The sequence below is a fragment of the Dermacentor andersoni genome, chromosome 3, assembly GCF_023375885.2.
Source record: "Dermacentor andersoni chromosome 3, qqDerAnde1_hic_scaffold, whole genome shotgun sequence".
NCBI classification, from domain to species: domain Eukaryota; kingdom Metazoa; phylum Arthropoda; class Arachnida; order Ixodida; family Ixodidae; genus Dermacentor; species Dermacentor andersoni.
The window spans coordinates 58,755,139-58,775,113 of record NC_092816.1 but is presented as its reverse complement, the minus strand read 5'-3'; the positions used below and the strand labels follow the sequence as shown (position 1 = coordinate 58,775,113).

The window sequence follows — 19,975 nt, the reverse complement described above, 5'->3', positions numbered from 1 at the left end:
TAGGACTACGAAACTGACGAAACTGCCCACGCTGGTCAGCGTACAGCACCTCACGCTTCTCGATAACCAGCAGATAACGAAACATGAAACTTCATACAGCGGTCTAAGCTGGCGTCGGGCCGGCGGGCGCGCGGGCGCGAAGACAGCCGAAAGTGAGGGAGTTACGTGGGAGGGCAAGGGGAGAGCAGCTTAGAGGAGGGGCTAAAGTGCACAGCCTCCGGGATCGGCGTGCGCCGCGCGCGCCAATCCAAGAGGCCGTCCAAGGGAAGCGTTGTTGCTTTCCCGCCCTCCCTATGGATGGCGCCAATTACCTCTGCCACGGAAGCGGCGGAGTCTCCGAGGCCGGACTGCGTGTTCTGTAGGCGGTTGCCTGTTGTTCAAATAAGGCAGCAGCTGCGCTCAAATATCGCATTATCAAGAAGCGCAATCGTCGGTCATTTTTTTCTTTCTTTTCTTCTTTTTTTTTGCGGTAAGCGATTAAGCAGTCACGAGCAGAGCAACCTACCCAAATCTGTGACGTCACGGCAAGCTGACGTTTCGTCTATGCTTCGCTATAGGCGCCAGCGGCGTTTGCTCGCGCTAGCATGCACGTGATGCTGCCGCGACGGGATGCAAATAAAAAACAACGAAAAGCAAATTGATGTAAAACAACGTGTTAGTAGCCAAATAAGCGCACGGTTTGTCTGCTTCTAAGGGTAAATTCTTATTTTCATTCAGAACTGACTTTATATAAGGAACATTTTCACAAAAAGTATTCGAGAAACACCGAACTATATCTATCGCGAACGCGGCCACTGCAAAAAGTATCTCTAGCCTCCACAGCGTTGCACCTGATGTATGAAACGGAGTATAGGGATCCAATAAGAAATGCACGTATAGGAACCCTAAGCATTACAAGGGGATTACGTTCTCGTTACTTGCAGTTTTAGCATGTGACCCCCAATGCTAACCCTACTGATAAACGTTTTGCGTCGTAACATATAGCTGCAGGAATAATTACCTTACTTGTGGAGTTTTTTTAAAAGAACATGAAGGAATAATGAAAACCATATTCACCAAATTTTTGAGCTAGTGAGGTTTATCAAGCAAATCAAATATCGTGACGACATTTACAGACTAGGCAGGGCAAGTTCGGTGGCTTTTCAGGATATCATATGTTAACACTTATGTCTCTTTAGGCTCCATTGGCAGTGCGTAGGCAAACCCTGCCTTCAATTATGCGGTTCGGTGTGTTTGTAAGTGTGGACTCGGATACTTGAAATAAAATTTTCATAAACAGCGGGTAATGTTTCCGCTGCAATACCGAATTCTCTGGATAGACAATGTTTAAAAAAAAGAAGAGGCAACCATTCCACTCTTTGAATGTGGGCTACCAGCGGAGCTGTAAGAAATAAGGAAGCACACCACTGAGTAAAAAAGTTCACTTATTTTGGGGGCTTTTTCCTTCTCTGTCTGTAGAATAACGTGCGAACACGCACAATCGCTACTAATAGTACAAATATATAACGGCGTTCTTTGCCATTTTGCATGCGTTCGTGGCGTTCAAGAAAAAAAAATGCGTCCTTGGCGTAATAGTTTCAATGTTCGACTTCTGTGCTATAGTGGTGCTGTGTTCCAAATACTTCTGGCGGAGGATTTTAATAATGCCCATTTAATTACATACAACAACCTACTTCGCTGAAAATGAGCAATTTACAAAGTCGAAGACACGTTGAAACGAAGTTTAAGCCGACGAAGTTTAAGCAGATCCACGTACTTCCCATAATTCCACTGCTGGCTGAACCAACCGTGAACCAACCGCAGCAGCTCCCGTAGACACTAGCGCAGCATTTGAATGAGCAATTATTGTGTGAAACTATGTATTATTTGGCCTCTTAGCTTTCCTCTTGCTAAGCCGGATGCCAGCACATGTCTTACTGGTTTGCTTTACCTGCTCTAGAAGGCACGGGAGTATTGAGGTACGCACATTCAGAAATGTGTGGGTAGTGGACATATGCAGCTCCGCTGTAAAATTGTCGTGCGAATTTGTACTTTACTCACTGTTCATAATGTGTTTCTTGCAAAATGCTTTTTGTGTCTAAATTATTGGAGGTCTTCTAGATCTAATAATACATTCATGGGGTCTGACTTCTCAATTGCACACTATTATGTTGCTACCAGTTTTATCCTTTACCTGTATATTCATTTCATTCCTGGATTTGTTATTACTTGCGGTTACGTGCCATTTCGGATGTCGTCATCACCATAAGAAGAAGAAGAACAAGCAAGGGATGGCGAGAACGGGCTGTGGGATAGTGCCAATGTAGAAGGCTCCCAATGGCCACTGACCAGGACAAGCTTTCCGATACCAGATGAGCCTCCTTCACACGGTCGCATGCTTTTGAATACAACGTACTGCAAGACCCCGAACAAACGCCATCTCCCCTATATTTGGGTCCCTCCGAATCGGTTCCACCACCATACTGAATTTCTCTATGCACAACAGCAGGGTTATGCGCCCCCTGCACAAATCTTGTTCAAAAACCTTCAAGCTCACAGGAACGGAGAGGAGGGACTGGGTTGCATAAAATTTTACCATGCAGACTAATGCTGACGCGCGTGGGGACCTTCAACCATTAAATTACGGCATGTTGAATCATAATGAATGAATAAATCAATCCTTGATAAGGGGAAGGGCTGGCTCTAAGTTCCGGACAGGGTATGAGGGTTGTTGCGCGGGGTTATGATAGCACTTACACTAAAAGCACTGAAATGCAAACAGGCCATTTCTGTGAGGTTGGTCTCTCTGGCGTATTCTCCTACTTTTAGCAGACAGCGATTCTGCGCTTCCAGAGGAAGATTTGGTGGTGTGGACTTCTACTCCTCATTACATCATTCTAGTACACTATAGCCACAACCGTCCACTCCGCCCGCGCCCTCCCTTCTCCCGCTGTCGCGGCACTGCCACGGTGCCGGCGGTGGACGTTCCTTGCCTCCTCGCACGTGATTCACGGCTCTCCGCTCCTCCGTCTGTGCGTGGCATGGCTGTACGGCTCTCAGCCGTGTCTCTCGCTTCCCCGTTTTCGGAGCACGTTCCTCAGTGGCGTTTGTGGCCTTAGGCAGTGCTTGCGCCTGGCTGTCCTTCTCCCGTCTCCACTCTTGCCCTATACCTCCCCTTACCTGGCGCAGTGCCGTTGCGGTGACACGAAAGAGAGTTATAGCGTTTCGTCTCCTTACTTCTACTTCCCACCCCTACTTTGTGCGGCCACGTTGATGCCTGCCTGTGAGGGAATGAGTCTGTGGCCTCTACTCAATACCCCTGTTCTCCGCCCGTTTCCTCGCGCCACTTCAGAAGAAACATTAAATAATAATTGCTAATCCCCCCTCCTCTCCGCGGCGGCGAATCACTATAAGACGGCGCGATGGCGCGTCGCCGGAGCGTCGGCTCGATAGCGGTGGATCGCGGTGTGTGCTCCCCAATCCAAAACGCATAACCGCCTCCGTTCGTGACTGCGTGTTCTGTATGCGGTTGCCTGTGGTTGAAATAAGACAGCAGCTGCGCTCAAAGATCGCATTATCAAGAAGTGTAATCGACGGCCATTTTTTTTCTCTTTTTTTTTCTCGGCAAGCGATTAAGCAGTCACGAGCAGAACAAGCTACCGAAATCTGTGACGTCACGGCAAGCTGGTACTAGAAAGCCTAGGTGGTGTCGGCGCTTGTTTTCCCTCGCTCTCAATACAACATGAGAATCATGCGTATGCGAGTATCACTCCCGTGGTGGTTGAACGCCGGCAGCATCAGCTTCGCACTCTAGTAAATCTGCATAGATCCACCGTGCGTTTCAGCAACGACTGTAGCTGTTTATTAAATAACTATAAAGGGGATCTGAGGCGCATTAATGCTTCTTGCCAGACAGCACAAGATTCGCAACAAGGGCTGACAAAAGAAAACCTGCTGAGACGCATTAATGCTTCTTGCCAGACAGGAAAAGGTTCGCAACATGGGCTGACAAAAGAAAACGTACTGTTCGATTTTCTTGCACCTTAATTAATTGATATTCCCCGATTACTTTCTCAATAATAAGGTTATCCCGCCGGTGCCAGTTGGATGGATATTTGTGGCTAATTGCGAGCTCGAAACAAAACGGTGTTTAAAACGACACGCTGGCACCTAAAGGACACGCTGCCACCTAAAAAGTTTGACCAATTTTTCGCGAAATCGAAAACTGAATCCGTCAGAAGAGCGCCTAACCACATATAAATTTGCGTCACGTGATGACGTGAGGGACCCGTGACATATCGTGGCGCAAAGCTCAGGTACGTGAGGCAATCTCGGCTGGCAGCCCGCGCTTTGTGCTTCGTGATGTCAAAAGCAAGAACTTAAGCTAAGAATCATCAATGCTGCTTGATGGCTGGTTCACATGTCGACGCATCGAGGACCCGTTTTTTTTCTTTTTCTTTTTCTTTTTTCAGCCAATGACATCTAGACCCCGCGTGCTTTTCTTGCTTTCGTTGCATGCGTGGCTGGTGACATGTGACGTAATTTTAAGGCGTGGTTACGTGCGCTCCTGACGCTCTCGGTTTCAGTATCGCGCCCAAATTGAGTCGCAACGCTTCGGGCTGACGTACCTTAAATAGGGAGCTTTTCATTACTATTAAAAGCCCAACTGTTATGAGCTCGACGTCACCTAGAAACGTAAAATTGTCATAGGCGGCGTAACGTTAATAATTAAAAAAACGTAATTACCAAATCTTCGTTAATTGTAATAATACTCATGCACTGATCGCGAAACATCTCGCGCTAAGATAAATGGTCATCTCTCGTAACACACACCAAACATATTGGCGGATCGGGCATTGAGCACAAATCACATACCGCGCATTTTATCCATTTAGTTACTGTGTTATCTTTACGACTGTATCAATTTTTATTATTTCGTATAACTGAATAGTATAACTATGCTGTTCTCAACTGACAATATAATCCATTGTAGGGATTTCCCGGTTAATGTATATCTTGTTCTACTGTTCTTAGAGTGCTTCCTGAATTTTTTGTGTTCTTTCTTGTTCTGTATTGGGGCGCGGGGGGGGGGGGGGGGGGGCGGAGGGGTGCAAATGATTTCAAACCAATAAAAGGCATCCCCCCTCTTTATTTAATGCCTTCGGGTCATTAAGGTGAAAAAAGAAGTATGCGTGTCAATAGTATTACTAGCGATCCAATAAGACATGCATGTATAGGATCCCTAAGCATTACAAGGGGATTACGTTTTCGTTACTTTGGGTTTTAGCAGGTGACCCTTTATGCTAACCATACTGATAAACGTTTTGCGTCGAAACATATAGCTGCACGCATATTTGCCTTGCTTGTGGAGTTTCTTTTTTAAAAAGAACATGAATGAATCGTAAAATTTTTTTCAGTAAATTTTTTCGCACACGTTGTTTATAATACAAGTCAGATATGATTATGAAATTTGCAGACTCACCAGAGCAACTCCGGCGGCTTTTCAAGATATCCACTGTTAGCGCTACGTACATGCTTGGCTCCATTCGCAGTAGCCGTCTCTTGCGCTTTGTGTTATTAAGTGTGGACTCGGATACTTCTTTGAAAACGTGCCATGTATGGAATGCTGCGTACTTTGTATATGTTATCGCCTGGTGGAATTGTGCCGTGATGGTGACTCAATGTTCGCATGGTCTCTTGTTGAAATAAACGTTTTCTTGTGGTAGTTGATTGAGTGACTTGGATTGGTGTGGCACTATCAAGCCAAACTCTCCTAGCGTAAGACTCGGTGTTCGTATAGTCTCTTGCCGAAATGATTTTCTTCTAAACAGCGGATAACGTTTCCGCTGCAATAACGAATTCTCTCGACAGACAATGTTTGCAAAAAAAGAACAGCCATTCCACTCTGTGAATGTGGGCTGCCAGCGGGGCTATAAAAATACGAGAAAGCACACCATTGAGCATAAAAGTTCACTTATCTTTGGGGCTTTTTCTTTCCGCGTCTGTAGAATACCGTGCGAACACGCACAATCGCTACTAATACCCCCTCAAGTTGTCGAGGTGTCCAAATTGAAACGCGCCAAGGTCTCAAGGCGTTGGCTTGCCCGCATGGATTCACAACGGCGTTCAATGCCATTGTCGATGCATGCGTTCGTGGCATTCAAAAAAGAAAAAAAAATGCGTCCATGGCCTAATAGTTTCAATGTTGAACTTCTGTGCTAGGGGTCCTGTGTTCGGATCCTGCCGGCGGATGATTTTAATAATGTTTGTTTAATTACCTACTACAAACTTCTTGGTTCAAAAGGACCAATTTACAAAGTCGAAGACACGTTGAAACGAAGTTTAAGCGGACGAAGTTTAAGCAGATCTACGTACTTCCCATAATTCCCTTGCTGCCTGAACCAACGGTGGACCAACCGTAGCAGCTCCCGTAGATACTAGCGCCACATCTGAATGAGGAATTATTGTGTGAAACTATGTATTAGTTGGCCTCTTAGCTTTCCTCTTGCTACGCCAGAGGTCAGCACATGCCTTAGTGGTTTGATTTGCTTGCTCTAGAAGGCGCGGGAGTTTTGAAGTAAGGACATTCAAAACGTGTGGGAGAGTAGACATATACAGCTCCGCTGTAATATTGTCGTGCCAATTTATGCTTTTCTGACTATTTATACTATGCTTCTTCCAAAATGTTTTTTATTCCGTCTAAATTATTCGAAGTCTTCTAAATCCAATAACACATTAATGTGGTCTGACTACTCAGTCGCACACTATTATGTTGCTCCCAGTTTTATCCTTTTTGTCTATTCATTTCATTGCTAGACTTGTTATTACTTGCGGTTACGTGCCATTTTAAGGTATCATCATCATCATAAGAAGAAGAAGAAGAAGAACAAGCGAGGGACCACGAGAACATGCTGTGGAATAGTGCCAAGATAGAATGCTCCCAATGGCCACTGACTATAACAAGCTTTCCGATTCCAAGTGAGTCTGGTTCACACTGTCGCATGCCTTTGAATACAACCTACTTCAATACCCTGAACACACGCGATCTCCCCTATATTTGTGTCGCTCTGAGTTGGTTCCGCCTCCATATTGAATTTCTCTGTGCGCACGAGCAGGATTATGCCCCCTGCACAAATCTTGTTCAAATACCTTCAAGCTTACAGGAAAGCAGAGCGAGGGCAGAGGAGGGACTGGATTGCACAAAATGTTACCGTGCAGACTGATGCTGACTCGCGTGGGGACCTTCAACCATTAAATTACGGCACGTTCAGTCATAATGAATGAATCAATCAATCCTTGATTTGGGGAAGGGGTGGTTCTGAAGTCCGGACAGGGTATGAGGGCATTCGGGCGGGTTTATGAAAGCAGTTTTTCACTAAAACCACTGAAGTGCAATCAGGCCATTCCTCAGAGGTAGATACCCCTCTGTGGCGTATTCTCATACTTAAAGCAGACGATGTTTCTGCGTTTCCAGAGGAAGATTGGTTGTTGTGGACTTCTACTCCTCGTTACTGGTGGCGCAAAGTGCTCCTGCAAATTCTTATCTAGTATCTTGTGTAGTGAGACAGTCCGAAAGCAGGTGTTTGATGCTTGGTTTGTCATCTTCCGTGCGACATAGTGGGCATGAATATACTCGGTTCCTCGGGTGTGTCTGTGTCCGCTTAGGCTTTGGCAGATGTGTTCCTCTTTCTGCAAGCCCGCCATCGCTGCGTGACGTAGGGGTGCAGTGCGAAGCGACAGCTGGTTTCGTGTGCTACGTGGTTTCCCAACCTTACCGCCAATTACGGCTTCTTTGAGTAACGGACACCATTCTCTAAGGCCATGCATTCATGTAATGCAAATGAGAGATTAAAGTTGATCACCTCGGGTACATTAACGTGCACATAACAGGAAACTGCACGAGCGTTTACGCATACGGCCTCCACCGGGATGCGCCCGCCGGGCGAGGACCAAACTCGCGATCTCTTGCACAGCAGCGCAACGTCATATAGCCATGGTGACTGCTCAACTGCATTTTAACGAAGGTCCTAATTGCTTAGTACTTTCTTCAACGGCTTAATTTTGAACTGCTTCTATAACAAAAACAAGACGCGTTTGGGGAAGGTCAGGGTTAGACTTAAGAGTTCTATGCCAAGAAATAACTTAAACACCTAATTTACGGAAGGCAGGACTGCACAGCATTTATTCTTCACAGTTAAGCCGGGACACGTGGGACACACACAAAGCGCGTGAACACCTGGGTGTTGATTCGCGTTATTTCTTTCCCTCCGTTGAAATAAAATAAAATGATGGGATTTTACGGGCCAGAACAACGATTTGATCATGAGGCACGTCGTAATAGGGAACTCCGGAATCATTTCGACCACCAGGGGTTCTTTAACGTGCACCTTAATCTAAGTACACGGGTGTTTTCGCCCCCATCGAAATGCGGCCGCCGTGGCCGGGAATCGATCCCGCGACCTCGTGCCTAGCAGCCCAACAAGCCCAACATAATAGCCACTAAGCAACCACGGCGGGTTGTCCCTGCATTCATTGTTACACATCTACTAAGTACAGTCCAATCACCGATTGAAGAGGAATAATTACTCCTTCGCAGGAATGACGCAGTGACCTCGACGCAACAAAAAGAACAGGACGTCGAGAAAAAAGCGAAGCATAAGAAGATGAAGCGTAAGAAAAAGGGGACGTCGCTTCGCCACAGCGCCGAAATATGTGACGTCAGCGCGTCGACGCACGACTCTACGACGACGACAGCTTCGCGGGTGTCGGCTACGTCGAGTGCGATCATGACACCGCGCGACGAAGTTTCCACCAATTCTATGTCGCTATCGCCGAAGGCATCCGATGCGACGTCGCCCGTCTTCGGAAGCCACGCGCTCGACAGCACAGGCTCCCGGTCTCTACGTCGTCAGGACAGCGTCGGCTTCAGCAACCTACCACAGGGGGCGCTGGCTAGCACCGCGGGTAGCAGCGGTGCACCTGGACAACTTCCAGAGGCGCGGTCGACGACGACGTGTGAGCGACAGCCGTCAGATGTCTCCGGTCCTGCGACGTTGCCGGGCGCTTTTGGTCAAGCAAAGTGAGTGCACCTGGCTATTTTACCAGCCTTCGGTATAACATAGGCTCCACGTGACGCTAGGTTCCGATCATGGGCCCGCCATTGTGCAGCATTTTCGCCGTGGGGCCAATGGTTGTTAGCGACCTTGATGTAGATCGCGCGCATTTCGTACCTTGCCTTGTGGCCTTGTCTTAATGACAAGCCGAACGAGAATTCTTACGGGATCGGTCCGGCGTATCTTGGATTACCTAGTAGAACCGACGTACGCTGGCGCGGTACAGTGAGAAAATTTCGATGTGTGGCGTTGCCGGCCTCTGATCTGCTACGGAGGCCGCATTTAACATGTACCTCATGCCAGCGGTCGCGGATCCCTCTCGTTCGGCAGTCAGAACATTAGCGGCTCATCAGTCATTTAGAGTTGATTGGCGACATTAATGTTATCAGCAACCTCTATATCTTGCGGTTCGCGCGCAAATGTTGATATGTTTTATGTAATAATTTCTAAAAGGTGCCACCTACGCAGTAACACATACCCTGTGACCCAAGTCCGTATCAAAGATGTTTATTAGAAAGCAGCATCTGCCCAGAGGCAAAGTATACTGTGATACAAGTTTGCATAAAAGCGCGGTTCATTGAAGGAGCCCCACATACCCAGAGTTACGTAAGCAGTGACCCAACCTGACAAGAAATAGGTGCGTTGCATAGCAGCTGATACACACTGCCACATCCCCAATCACCCAAATTTACGTCAGATAGATTCATTGAATAGCACCGCATACCCTGAGTTGCGTGCTCAGTGGCCCCAAGTTCTCCCGACGGTTGGCTTTTTAGCCCGGTTCTTTCGGCACATCAGCCCTGTGTCCTACCTATTCGACCATGGTCTGTACCTCGTGACCAAAGTTGCTGGGAAAAAGGTTAGCCGTGGACAAAGATAGAGGCCTACCGCAAACTGGGCCAAGTTCCCTAAGAACGCTACTGGCATTATTATTTCACAATTCGCCTTTGCGGCGATGTCAATGGGTATTGCGAATGTCGCAGAGCCGCATACCACGAGGATGTTAACAGTTTATCGTCTGCTGCAATGCGTTTGGTAATGGAGGTGCCCTACCCCAGAGTGTTGCGCAGTGATGTGCGTGCAGCTCACGTATATACGATAGATTAGAGTTGACGGAATTAGATTAGTTCATAAAGCATGAGCTGTTGGTGACATGCTTAGTGTGTTGTGTAACTCCACCATGTACAGCGGATCTCACTGCCAGGTTGTCGACAATGCGGTAAACAACAGGGGCATTTACAAAGCAGTGACCAGATTGGGGAAGCAATCCGGTCGCCAAGGCATGCTTATAATTAACCGGGTCACCTTCGCCAACAGTGCGATCGGGGTCACGATTCCGGGAAACCGCGTATGCGCGTCTATTCGTTTACGTAAGTTTATCTTCTTGTTTTTTAATGTGGATTATGCCCCGCATCCGGGTCCCTCAATTTCTGATGTTCCCTCGCGGCGATGCGCAGTGAAACCTCAACCGATGCTTAGCGGTGTAAATTTCAAATTTCATTCGGGCGCTTATTATCTGATTTCGCAGCCAATCCCGGTCTCGTCATTGGGGTGGCAGCCTCTTCGATCTGTCTGCGAGCACCAGACTCGACGACACGACGACGGCCCCCGGTTCGCGCACCTTCGGGCTATTCGGTCGATGTGTGCAGTCGGAGGACCCTCGGCGCGCCGGCGTCGCCTCCCGAAGCACCGCGGCGCTTCAAGGTGAGCAGAATGTCGCGACAGGCACCAGTCTGTCCACGGGCTGGCTCCGTCCAAGAGCGGGCAGCTGCTCACCGCCGCGACCTCTCGCGGTCAGGGTTACCCCCGAACGTCGCGAATTTTATGTGCAGCGCCGAGAAACGACAACGAAGGCAACGTGAGAAACGTTGTAATGATTGCGAATCGGCCAAGTCTGGTAACGATCCGTTCAGCACGAATTCTTCCAGAACGAGGATATAGAGCGCAACACGCGTTCCACATGCAAGGCTCGGATTCGGAAAACGTTGCAGAATCTTAAGAGATATGTATCGAGGACCGCACTTGTCATGTTCTCCTTGTTTAGCCCTGCAACGAGTGGTTGCTCTTGCAGTATAAAGAGCGAGAAGTTTTGATAGTGAGCGCAAATTCGCCCTTTCTGCCTGTTATTCGCGCGCTACAGTTGCAACACCTGTTTATGGCATCTTTACTCAATATTTCACAGGGAATCTGTTCAGGCGACTTCCGCGGCGATACAACAGGTATGAAGTACTGAGAGGTATTTGGAAAGGAATGATGGTACCGGAGCTTATTTTCGGGAATGTGGTCCTGTGCTTAAGGGCAGGAGTTCAGTCGAGACTAGAAGTGAATCAGAGAGCTGTTGGAAGATTAGCACTAGGTGCCCACGGGAAAACCACAAACGAGGCAGTACAGGTGTATATGGGCTGGGCATCGTTCGAAGCACGGGAAGCTCAGAGTAAAATACGAACGAACGATAACACGTACCTATACCTGTACCTAGAGCGTTGACTCACAGTGACGGAAAAGAACTAGGAAGCTAACCAGTAAGTATACCAGACCTGAGGGCGGAGAAAGACAGAGCATTAAACGACAGGTTAAAAACGCGGAATGTAAAAATTGGATAAATTCAATGGAATACAAGCATAGTGCTGAACTATATCGATACTGGAAACAGCAGATCAGGAAGGAAGCGTTTTATGAAAACTTAAGAGGCAGTGCCGTACTCTTTGAAGCTAGGTAAGGATGTCGTAGAATGCGTAGCTACAAAAAGAAATTTAACGAAGAAGACGCATGTACTGTGTGTGGGAAACCTGTAGAAGCAATAGAACACGTCATACTAAAATTTGATGGTATCCATCCCAAATTCGATGCGGGCACAGTCACGCTTCCTCAGGCCCTAGGGTATCGAGATAACAATATTCATGTAAATAAATACGCGGTGGAAGTTAGCAAAAAGCGATAGGAAGATTGGTGGCACAAAAGCAGAGACGTGACATAAGGTTAAAAGTGTAGGAAGACGTATTTAAAGAAAATGGCGAAATTTATTAATTTGCAACCCAGGTAAACAAAAATAAAGAACTGAGCATGATGGCAACTGCCATCACCCCGTTTCAAAGGGGACGCTCCTACCTTCCATCCATCCGTAAATCCATCCATCGATTGCCCATGCAAGAGGCGTCGTTTCAACCAGAAAGCTAGCCTTGGTGCATTGCGTTCGTCGCCAGCGTTTCCCTTAAACTTTACGGTTACATGCGCTGCAATTGCCTGGAAGCGTGAAAAGCAGTCGAGGATTTTTGAATGCAATCGCGTTCCACTCTTAAAGGCGAAGCTTAAGCGTCCTCCACATTTTCAATCGCTGTTTGAACGAATGCAACCGCTACTCGGTGTCCTGCCTCCGAGATGCCCGGATGTTCTTACACATGCCACCTGCCTCGACTGGAGATGACACGCGAGAATCAATAAACGAGAATCGGAATACAAAGCTGAAATGACGATGCAACAACCATCACGGCAGCGCGAACGCGAGCATATAGTCGTCGGCACAAGCAACTTGGTCCACTGGGTCGGCATTAGTCCTTGTCATGGTAATATCATTACATGCATGCATGTCATGAATTTATCTCATTCTTGTCGTGTGTGTTATGACATTCATTTGAACCATGTCATGATTTACCATATAGACTATGACGTTCATATTTTCTGGTATACATGGCATGCATGTCATAACACCGATATCCAGAATAAATGCAGGTAAAGAAATGCATATCATGTATTTTAATCTATTCCAGTCATCTCATTTATGACATTCATCTCATGATATGAATGTCATTCATGTACATTTCATACTCTAAGATTTCACATGTCAGGATATTCATGGGATGAATGAAATGGCATTTCATGAATCACATGAAAGACATGACAAGCATGTCGCGATATTATTGCTGTGAATCATATAAAAGACATAAGGTGATGGTGTCGTGGTGATTTGTTTAAATGTAAATGTGCCAGGATATGTGTGGCGAAACATGCATGCATGACATGACAAGGATGGCGGGAATGACATGCTCATGAGTCTTGTCATTATTGTCATGTGATGAAATACATAGCATTCACGTCATGAAATGCGACATTCATGGGGTGGCATTTATGTCATGTCACTCACGTCAGATCATGCACGCTTGTCATTTCGTTGATATCCAGACATAAATCGAGGTAAAGAAATGACCACGGCAGCATGGTATCGTTTATGTCATTTATGCAATGACATACTGTCATGACAAGCATCTGAGGTCCCTAATGTCATCACATGACAGGCGCTGTATGTCCTCTCATTCAGTTCATGGCGCACATCACATGTCATGAAATCTATGCCATGTCGAATATGTCATGTCAGTGATGTCATGACATGTCCTTCATCTTACGTATGCATGCATTCAAGCCGCCTCATGCGTATTCTGATGTATATCGAGTTGAAGAAACGACGGCTTCGGTATCTCAACGTAGGAGGATGGATAGATTCAACATGTATGAAGTTCGCAAAGAATGCTTCGCTTTAGAGTACTGCAGAAACAAACTCTTTAGGGGGACTTGTCAGCTACTACGTAAGAAGCATTCTTTCCTCTCGCTCATATATATATATATATATATATATATATATATATATATATATATATATATATATATATATATATATATCCAGTTGTCATACGTGGTCATAAGGCATTCTCGCTTATACACTTATAGGACCTCATGTATACCTATGGAGCGCACCGTACCACGCATCACAGGCCGACATACGGACAGATTTACGAGAGAAGTGACCATGGAATGTTGTCGCATTAATGTCACAACTCCGCTCTGGCGTTAATATTCTCAATGCCTCGTTCGCGCAGTCCTGTTTCATGTACCTATCCCTGCTTTTGAAGCGACGCAGCCGAAAAGTGCCATTCCATATGCAACAGCGCCGGTACACATGAATATGCACATATTATACTACATATATGAATCCTAGGTTAATTTATATATGTATGAATCGCAGATCAAGGTAAATCACAAGCCTTGGAAGGCCGTTTACCGTTGATGCCACCCGTCCACGTGCACTCCCCTTCAGCTATACAGAAGGATGGGCGTGGCCTAACTGCCTCTGCGAGGGTGACGCAACCGGGACAGCGTGCGAGTGCAGTCGGCAGCGCGGGCGTGAGCAGAGCTTGGAACGACCACGACATGGGCTGCTGCTACTTCAGGTCGCCAGGCAACGAGACGGAGGGACAGCGTGGTCGCGCTCCGAAGAAAGTCAGGCACGCGATCAGCTCGGCTGGCCTTTCTAGACTGCAGAAAAGAGTGAGTGCCCCAAGCCTAAAGTCAGCCTGCTTAAAAACGAAACTTTGCAACGTAAGCTTCTACTTAAGCTGTAGTTCCTGTTCTAGTGAGCATACCAAAACTCATGGGAACGGAGAAATCATTGGGCTCGACATGCATCAAATAATTCAATTGTCGTCATATCTGTTGCATTTTAGGCTAATCAGTTCCGTGGAAATCAGCTAGGTGGATGAAGTTTTGCGAAAATAAAGAAGGAATGTCATCCACCCGCGGGTGCAGGACGCAAGAACAAGCCACACGTTTGCGTTGCTGCTTATATTGAAGGGTAAATGCTTCCGACCAGCTGTTGTCGCGTGGACAAGCAAGTCACAATCTCTGGTTGCTGCTTTTCTTACATGAGTAGAGGGACGCTCAGCGCAATTATCAGTTTGCATGGCTAAGTGCTACAATATTGATGTATGTTTTCGCTGTGTTGTTTGCCAGCGAAGCCCTTCTCTGCGGACCCCTGTGGATAATGCTGGCTGCTGAATAGCTCACACACAGTACAACACGCGTATTACGAATCAAGTTACGCAGAGAAATGACACACAAGACATCTTCTATGGGAGAAAATTGTGAACAGTTCTGTTTGCGCACTTCGATACAAATTCAAATTTCACTGTATAAGCAATGACCCTTGAGACAGCCGGTATTAATTCATGATGGCTACACAGCGGAAGGGGAAACTTCAAGGGGAAGAAAAGAAAAAGGAGAAGGTGCCTTTTCCTGTCCCCTTTTTACTAAGCCGGGTAGTGATGACTTGAGCTGTGCAACCATCATAGATAAAATGGCACGCATGGCGTCTCTTTTTGCATAGCGTGTAGTTGAAACGTTTCACAGAAGCTTTACTTAACGATGATTTCAACAACGACGTCGTATTTGCTCAGCAGTGGCACACCAACTACTTCTCGAGTAGATGGGGCGAGCTCCTCACCCCCCCCCCCCGCCCTTTCTTCTCTCTCTTTCTTTCTAGAGAGAAATTTGTGACCGAGGCCAGACCGCGCCAGAAACGTGGAAAGAACTTATACATTGTTATGCTCACATTTGAGTACAAGCTGAAGGCACGGTCATTTGTTGGTTCCATAAGCTGCAGCGCTAACGAAGCATCTCAAGTGCAGCCAGAAACTACGCTGATGGATTGCCTTAGATTTCTGCTGCCGCTTCAGGCTTATCGGTCGGCCAAATAAGCTATAGCTTCTGCGGCGCGTATTACAATGTTGTTTGAATGGGCAGCAAACAGTTGCTGAACTAACTTCATTTGCTTGGTTTTGTTTGCAGCGTCGCATTCCCCACTCATCCGTTACATCTCCGGTCTTCAAGACCACCTGGGGCGAGACCACGGTGGTCGCTGCCGGGTTCTGCATATTCTGGGCGGCGTTCGCCGTCATTGTGCTCCTCATGCGGGAACGTCGCGCGTCCGACGAGCTCGACGACGCCCTGTGCCAGACGGACGACTGCGTTCGACACGCCAAACTTCTCGCCAACATCACGACCACGTCGAGCGTGGATCCCTGCGAAGACTTCGCCGCGTACGTCTGCTCCGTCTGGTCGCCGCCCAGGCTCCAGGCGGACGAGAACTACGCGTCCGCCATGGACGCTGCCATATACCACTGGTACTGGGGACTCAGAGACACGCTGCACAGCGGCGTCAGCCAGGTGCCCATTGGCATAAAGGCGCTCCAGATGTACGAGGCCTGCGTCGGCGGCGAATCGAGATACGGCATAGACCGGGACGAGTTCTTGCGTTTCATCAAAGAGGCCGGACTCAGCTGGCCCGAGTACCCTCCAGAACGTGTCGACGCCCTCTCCGTGTTCGTGTCGCTATCGTTTAACTTCGAAGCTCCCGCCTGGTTTTCGGTAGTCATTTCCGATTCCCGAGATCGGAAGCACTGGCGACTTGTCATCTCGCCGGACAGTTACCTGCCCTTACTGCTTGCGCAGCACAGGGACATCGTCAAGAAGGGCGGGTACGTTTCGCACTGGAAAAGAATCTGGAACTCCATTGTACCAGGGGCCGCCTTTCCCAGGGAGGACAATCTCGACACCGAGCACCACGCGATGGAAGACATATTGGAAAAGCTTCACGAAGTAGCCTCAAGTCCACTGAAGGAGACCGCGCTGTTTACTCTAGGAGATATCGACAAGTACACTCCCTCCCTTCCATCCTCACGCTGGGTCGAGGCTCTCAAAGAGACCTTACCTCTCGATCCAACGACAGCCACAGAGGTATACTTCACCGACGTAAGCTACATGAGGACGGTCGGCGACCTTTTTACGCTGTACGACAACCGGCAGCTCGTGCGACACCTCTCTTGGCTCTTTGTGCAGCTGTACGGCCCCGTCGCAGATCCTCGTCTCTTCGTCGATCGATTCGGGAACGAAGACCTCGCGAACGCGTCTCGCCCTTTATTCTGCGGGTCGAATGTCGAAGCTTCCTACAAGCTGCTCCTTACGGTGTTGTACTTCGTGTCAAGAATTTCCAGCCACGACAAAGCTTTGGTCGAAGCCTGTTTCGACTCGTTAATCGTAATGGGAGCGGAGAAGGTCGCCGGCTCCAGTTGGCTGGAGGAGGATAGCAAAGTGCTCGCCGGAGCCAAGATGAAGGCCGTAGAAGCGCGTTTCTGGCCCGACGAGGTTCTCGTGAAGACGGGCGTCCTGGAGCAGATCTACAAGGAGTTTCCGGAAAACAAGTCTTCGTTCGCCGCTTACTGGGTCGAATCTCGCAGGAAAATTCGCAACGTCAAAGGCAGAAAGCTGTACAGGCGACTGTCCAATCAGCCTCTCAGTTCCCGAGAACCGTACCTGAGCTACGATGCAACCCTCAATCACGTACTCATCGCCCTAGGCGCTGTAGTCAGGCCGTTGTTCTACAGGAACGGAACCAAGGGCATGTTGTACGGAGGGATCGGCTTCTTGATGGCGCTGGAAGTTGTGAAATCGCTGGACAAAGCCGGATTGCGATGGGATCCCAGCGGCAACGCCGTCGCCCATTCCCTTCTCTCGAAGACGTCCTTGGAGGAGTACGCTTCGCGTTCTTCGTGCTTCGGTCCAGAAGAACGAAACGTCAGCGCTTTTCCGGAGATCCCAGCGTTAGAAGTCGCTTACGCCGCGTTCCAGCAGGCACTGAAGAGCGACGGACGCCGGTTCAAGATCGGAGAGAACATTACCGAGGAGCAAGTGTTCTTCTTGACCCTCTGTTTCACGACCTGCCAGCGAAGATACGTCGTAAGCCCCGCCAGCGCCGACTGCAATAAGGCCGTGCAAAATTTCCCCCCGTTTGCGGAGACGTTTTCCTGCCCCAACGGTTCCAACATGAACCCACTCGTCCAGTGCAGGTTCTTTGACTGACTCCCGAAATGCAAACCCGACATGACAATATAGAACTTGCTCGATAGACGCTTGTTTCTTCCTAATTGATATCCGTTTTGCACTGTGCTCAAGACAGACAAGAGAGGAGCGAAATTTCTCGAGTGCGCTTCCGCCAATTATCTCATTTGATTGCAGCAATATTTAGTCGACTACTAACTAGAAATATAAATAAGGCTTCAGTGCGGGGGTTAGTAGCCCACTATATAACTCACCCACAGCTTAACCGAGCTTGAGGAAAGTGTTTCTTGTGGCCCAGGCAGTGCTTCATCCACTAGGTCACCATTTTGGTTAGGGCAACTTAGTTGAGCGGTAAATCCTGCTTTTTGTTTATATATTTGTTTGTTTTGTTCGTTTCTCTTTCTTTCTCTTTAGTTTTTTACGTTTGCCTCTTATACGTATCTGTGGATATCTTAGGATATTCTTCATGCCATATATCTAGGTTTCTTGTTGTTGTTTTTTTCCTTTTACTTTGAACTGTGCGCTGGACACTGCCACAGACGTGGCATTGCTGAAGTTTTTGCGTACTCATAGTCAAACTATAACTCCTCTGTATATAATGTAGCTGGGCAAGAAGTGGTTTGTGGACGAGTTTCCCGGACACCTAGTTCCATTTTCACTACTGATGTGCAGAAAACGTTTCAGCATGTCTAGCATATTAGGTGCCCCACATTTAAGGTTTGCTGAAGTGGACTTTCGTGTGTGAGTAGCTGACGAACGTGGCGCTGCACCATTTTTGTATGTGAAAGGATGCGATTGAATGGCAAACGTTATTGTACAGAAGCTGCAAAAAAAAATTATAATGCTTCATGTTAGGCGTCGTTCATTTTTTTTCTCTTCGCTTTAGGTGAGGATTTGAATCTCTGCATTGTAAAAGAGAACTGCGTCGTTAAATTTTGTGTTGGAGCTTACACTTGCTGCTAAGGCAAAAGAGAGGTATGCGTAAGAAAAAGTGCGCGCGACCGGGCAGGTGGGCTAGACCAGCCGGTCACGACGCGGGACTAGCCGTGTGCGCGACGAGTTCGCGTCCTCGCTGGACCTGCAATACAGTTTCTTCACTCACTCACCCTGGGAGTGTTTGCCAGCGCCACCAATCTCAAACCTTGGCGGTATCTAAAGGCGCCGCCAAGATTAATCATATATATATATATATATATATATATATATATATATAGAGAGAGAGAGAGAGAGAGAGATTATTAATCTTGGCAGCACCTTTAAGTCCCAGTGCCCTTTAGATTCCTACGCTTGCCTATGACCCACGGTGAAGCTCCCGCAACGTTTCATTACAGTCAATATACAACACAGACCGTTGATGAAGCTATGCGCGAAATACAAGTTCGGTTTTCTTACGTAAGCGCACCTTCCATCATGAAAATTATATTTATGTGTATTTCAGGGATAAGGTCTTTCTCAGAGACCTCTAATTGCACCTGTCTTTCGGTAAAGATGTTTCACTAAATATTTCTTTTTACTGACAATTTCGCGAACAGTAAGTAACATACCACTTCGGGCTAGAAATACCGAGTGGAATAGTAGAAAATAGAAAAATGATGGTGCCTGGATAAACGCAGGGACAAGCCAGATGCACGTAAATCGACAGCTAAAGGGATACAAGAAAAACAAAAAACAAACAAGGATGCCTAAGCCCCTCAGCCATCTGACAGATTCAAATATTGAAAAAGACAACCAGCAGCACATCCGTTCTATTGAAAAAGGAATGAAGATCGTTTAGATGGCTAAGAAAACGACTGAGTGACAGTGAGTGAGTGAGTGAGTGAGTGAGTGAGTGAGTGAGTGAGTGAGTGAGTGAGTGAGTGAGTGAGTGAGTGAGTGAGTGAGTGAGTGAGTGAGTGAGTGAGTGAGTGAGACAGTGAGTGAGTGAGTGAGTGAGTGAGTGAGTGAGTGAGTGAGTGAGTGAGTGAGTGAGTGAGTGAGTGAGTGAGTGAGTGAGTGAGTGAGTGAGTGAGTGAGTGAGTGAGTGAGTGAGTGAGTGAGTGAGTGAGTGAGTGAGTGAGTGAGCAAACGTTTATTGGGTCCAGCAAAACGCGGTAAAAAGAGCGCCCGGCTAATTCCACGACGGGACTGACAGATCTAGTCTGCCAGTCCGATCGTAGGCGCGCTGGACGGCCAGGATTTGGTCCTCAAAGATTGGACTTCGCAGGAGCGCGTCCCACTTT

The 19,975-nt window shown here is 47.6% G+C and overlaps 1 protein-coding gene across 1 annotated transcript; it reads left to right on the top strand.

Moving 5' to 3' along the window:
* Positions 1–14,223: 14,223 nt before the first annotated feature.
* Positions 14,224–18,565, top strand: LOC126543908 (membrane metallo-endopeptidase-like 1). Its single transcript, XM_055077294.1, has 2 exons — positions 14,224–14,411; positions 15,708–18,565. The coding sequence occupies exons 1-2, from the start codon at positions 14,295–14,297 to the stop codon at positions 17,775–17,777; spliced, it is 2,187 nt and encodes a 728-aa protein (XP_054933269.1). The 5' UTR covers positions 14,224–14,294; the 3' UTR covers positions 17,778–18,565.
* Positions 18,566–19,975: the final 1,410 nt, after the last annotated feature.

Excerpts from the sequence above, each read along its gene's own strand:
- LOC126543908 (XM_055077294.1), top strand. The coding sequence starts at position 14,295 with ATGGGCTGCTGCTACTTCAGGTCGCCAGGCAACGAGACGGAGGGACAG. Across the intron at positions 14,412-15,707 it reads TTTCTAGACTGCAGAAAAGA|CGTCGCATTCCCCACTCATC; the intron begins GTGAGTGCCCCA and ends TTTTGTTTGCAG.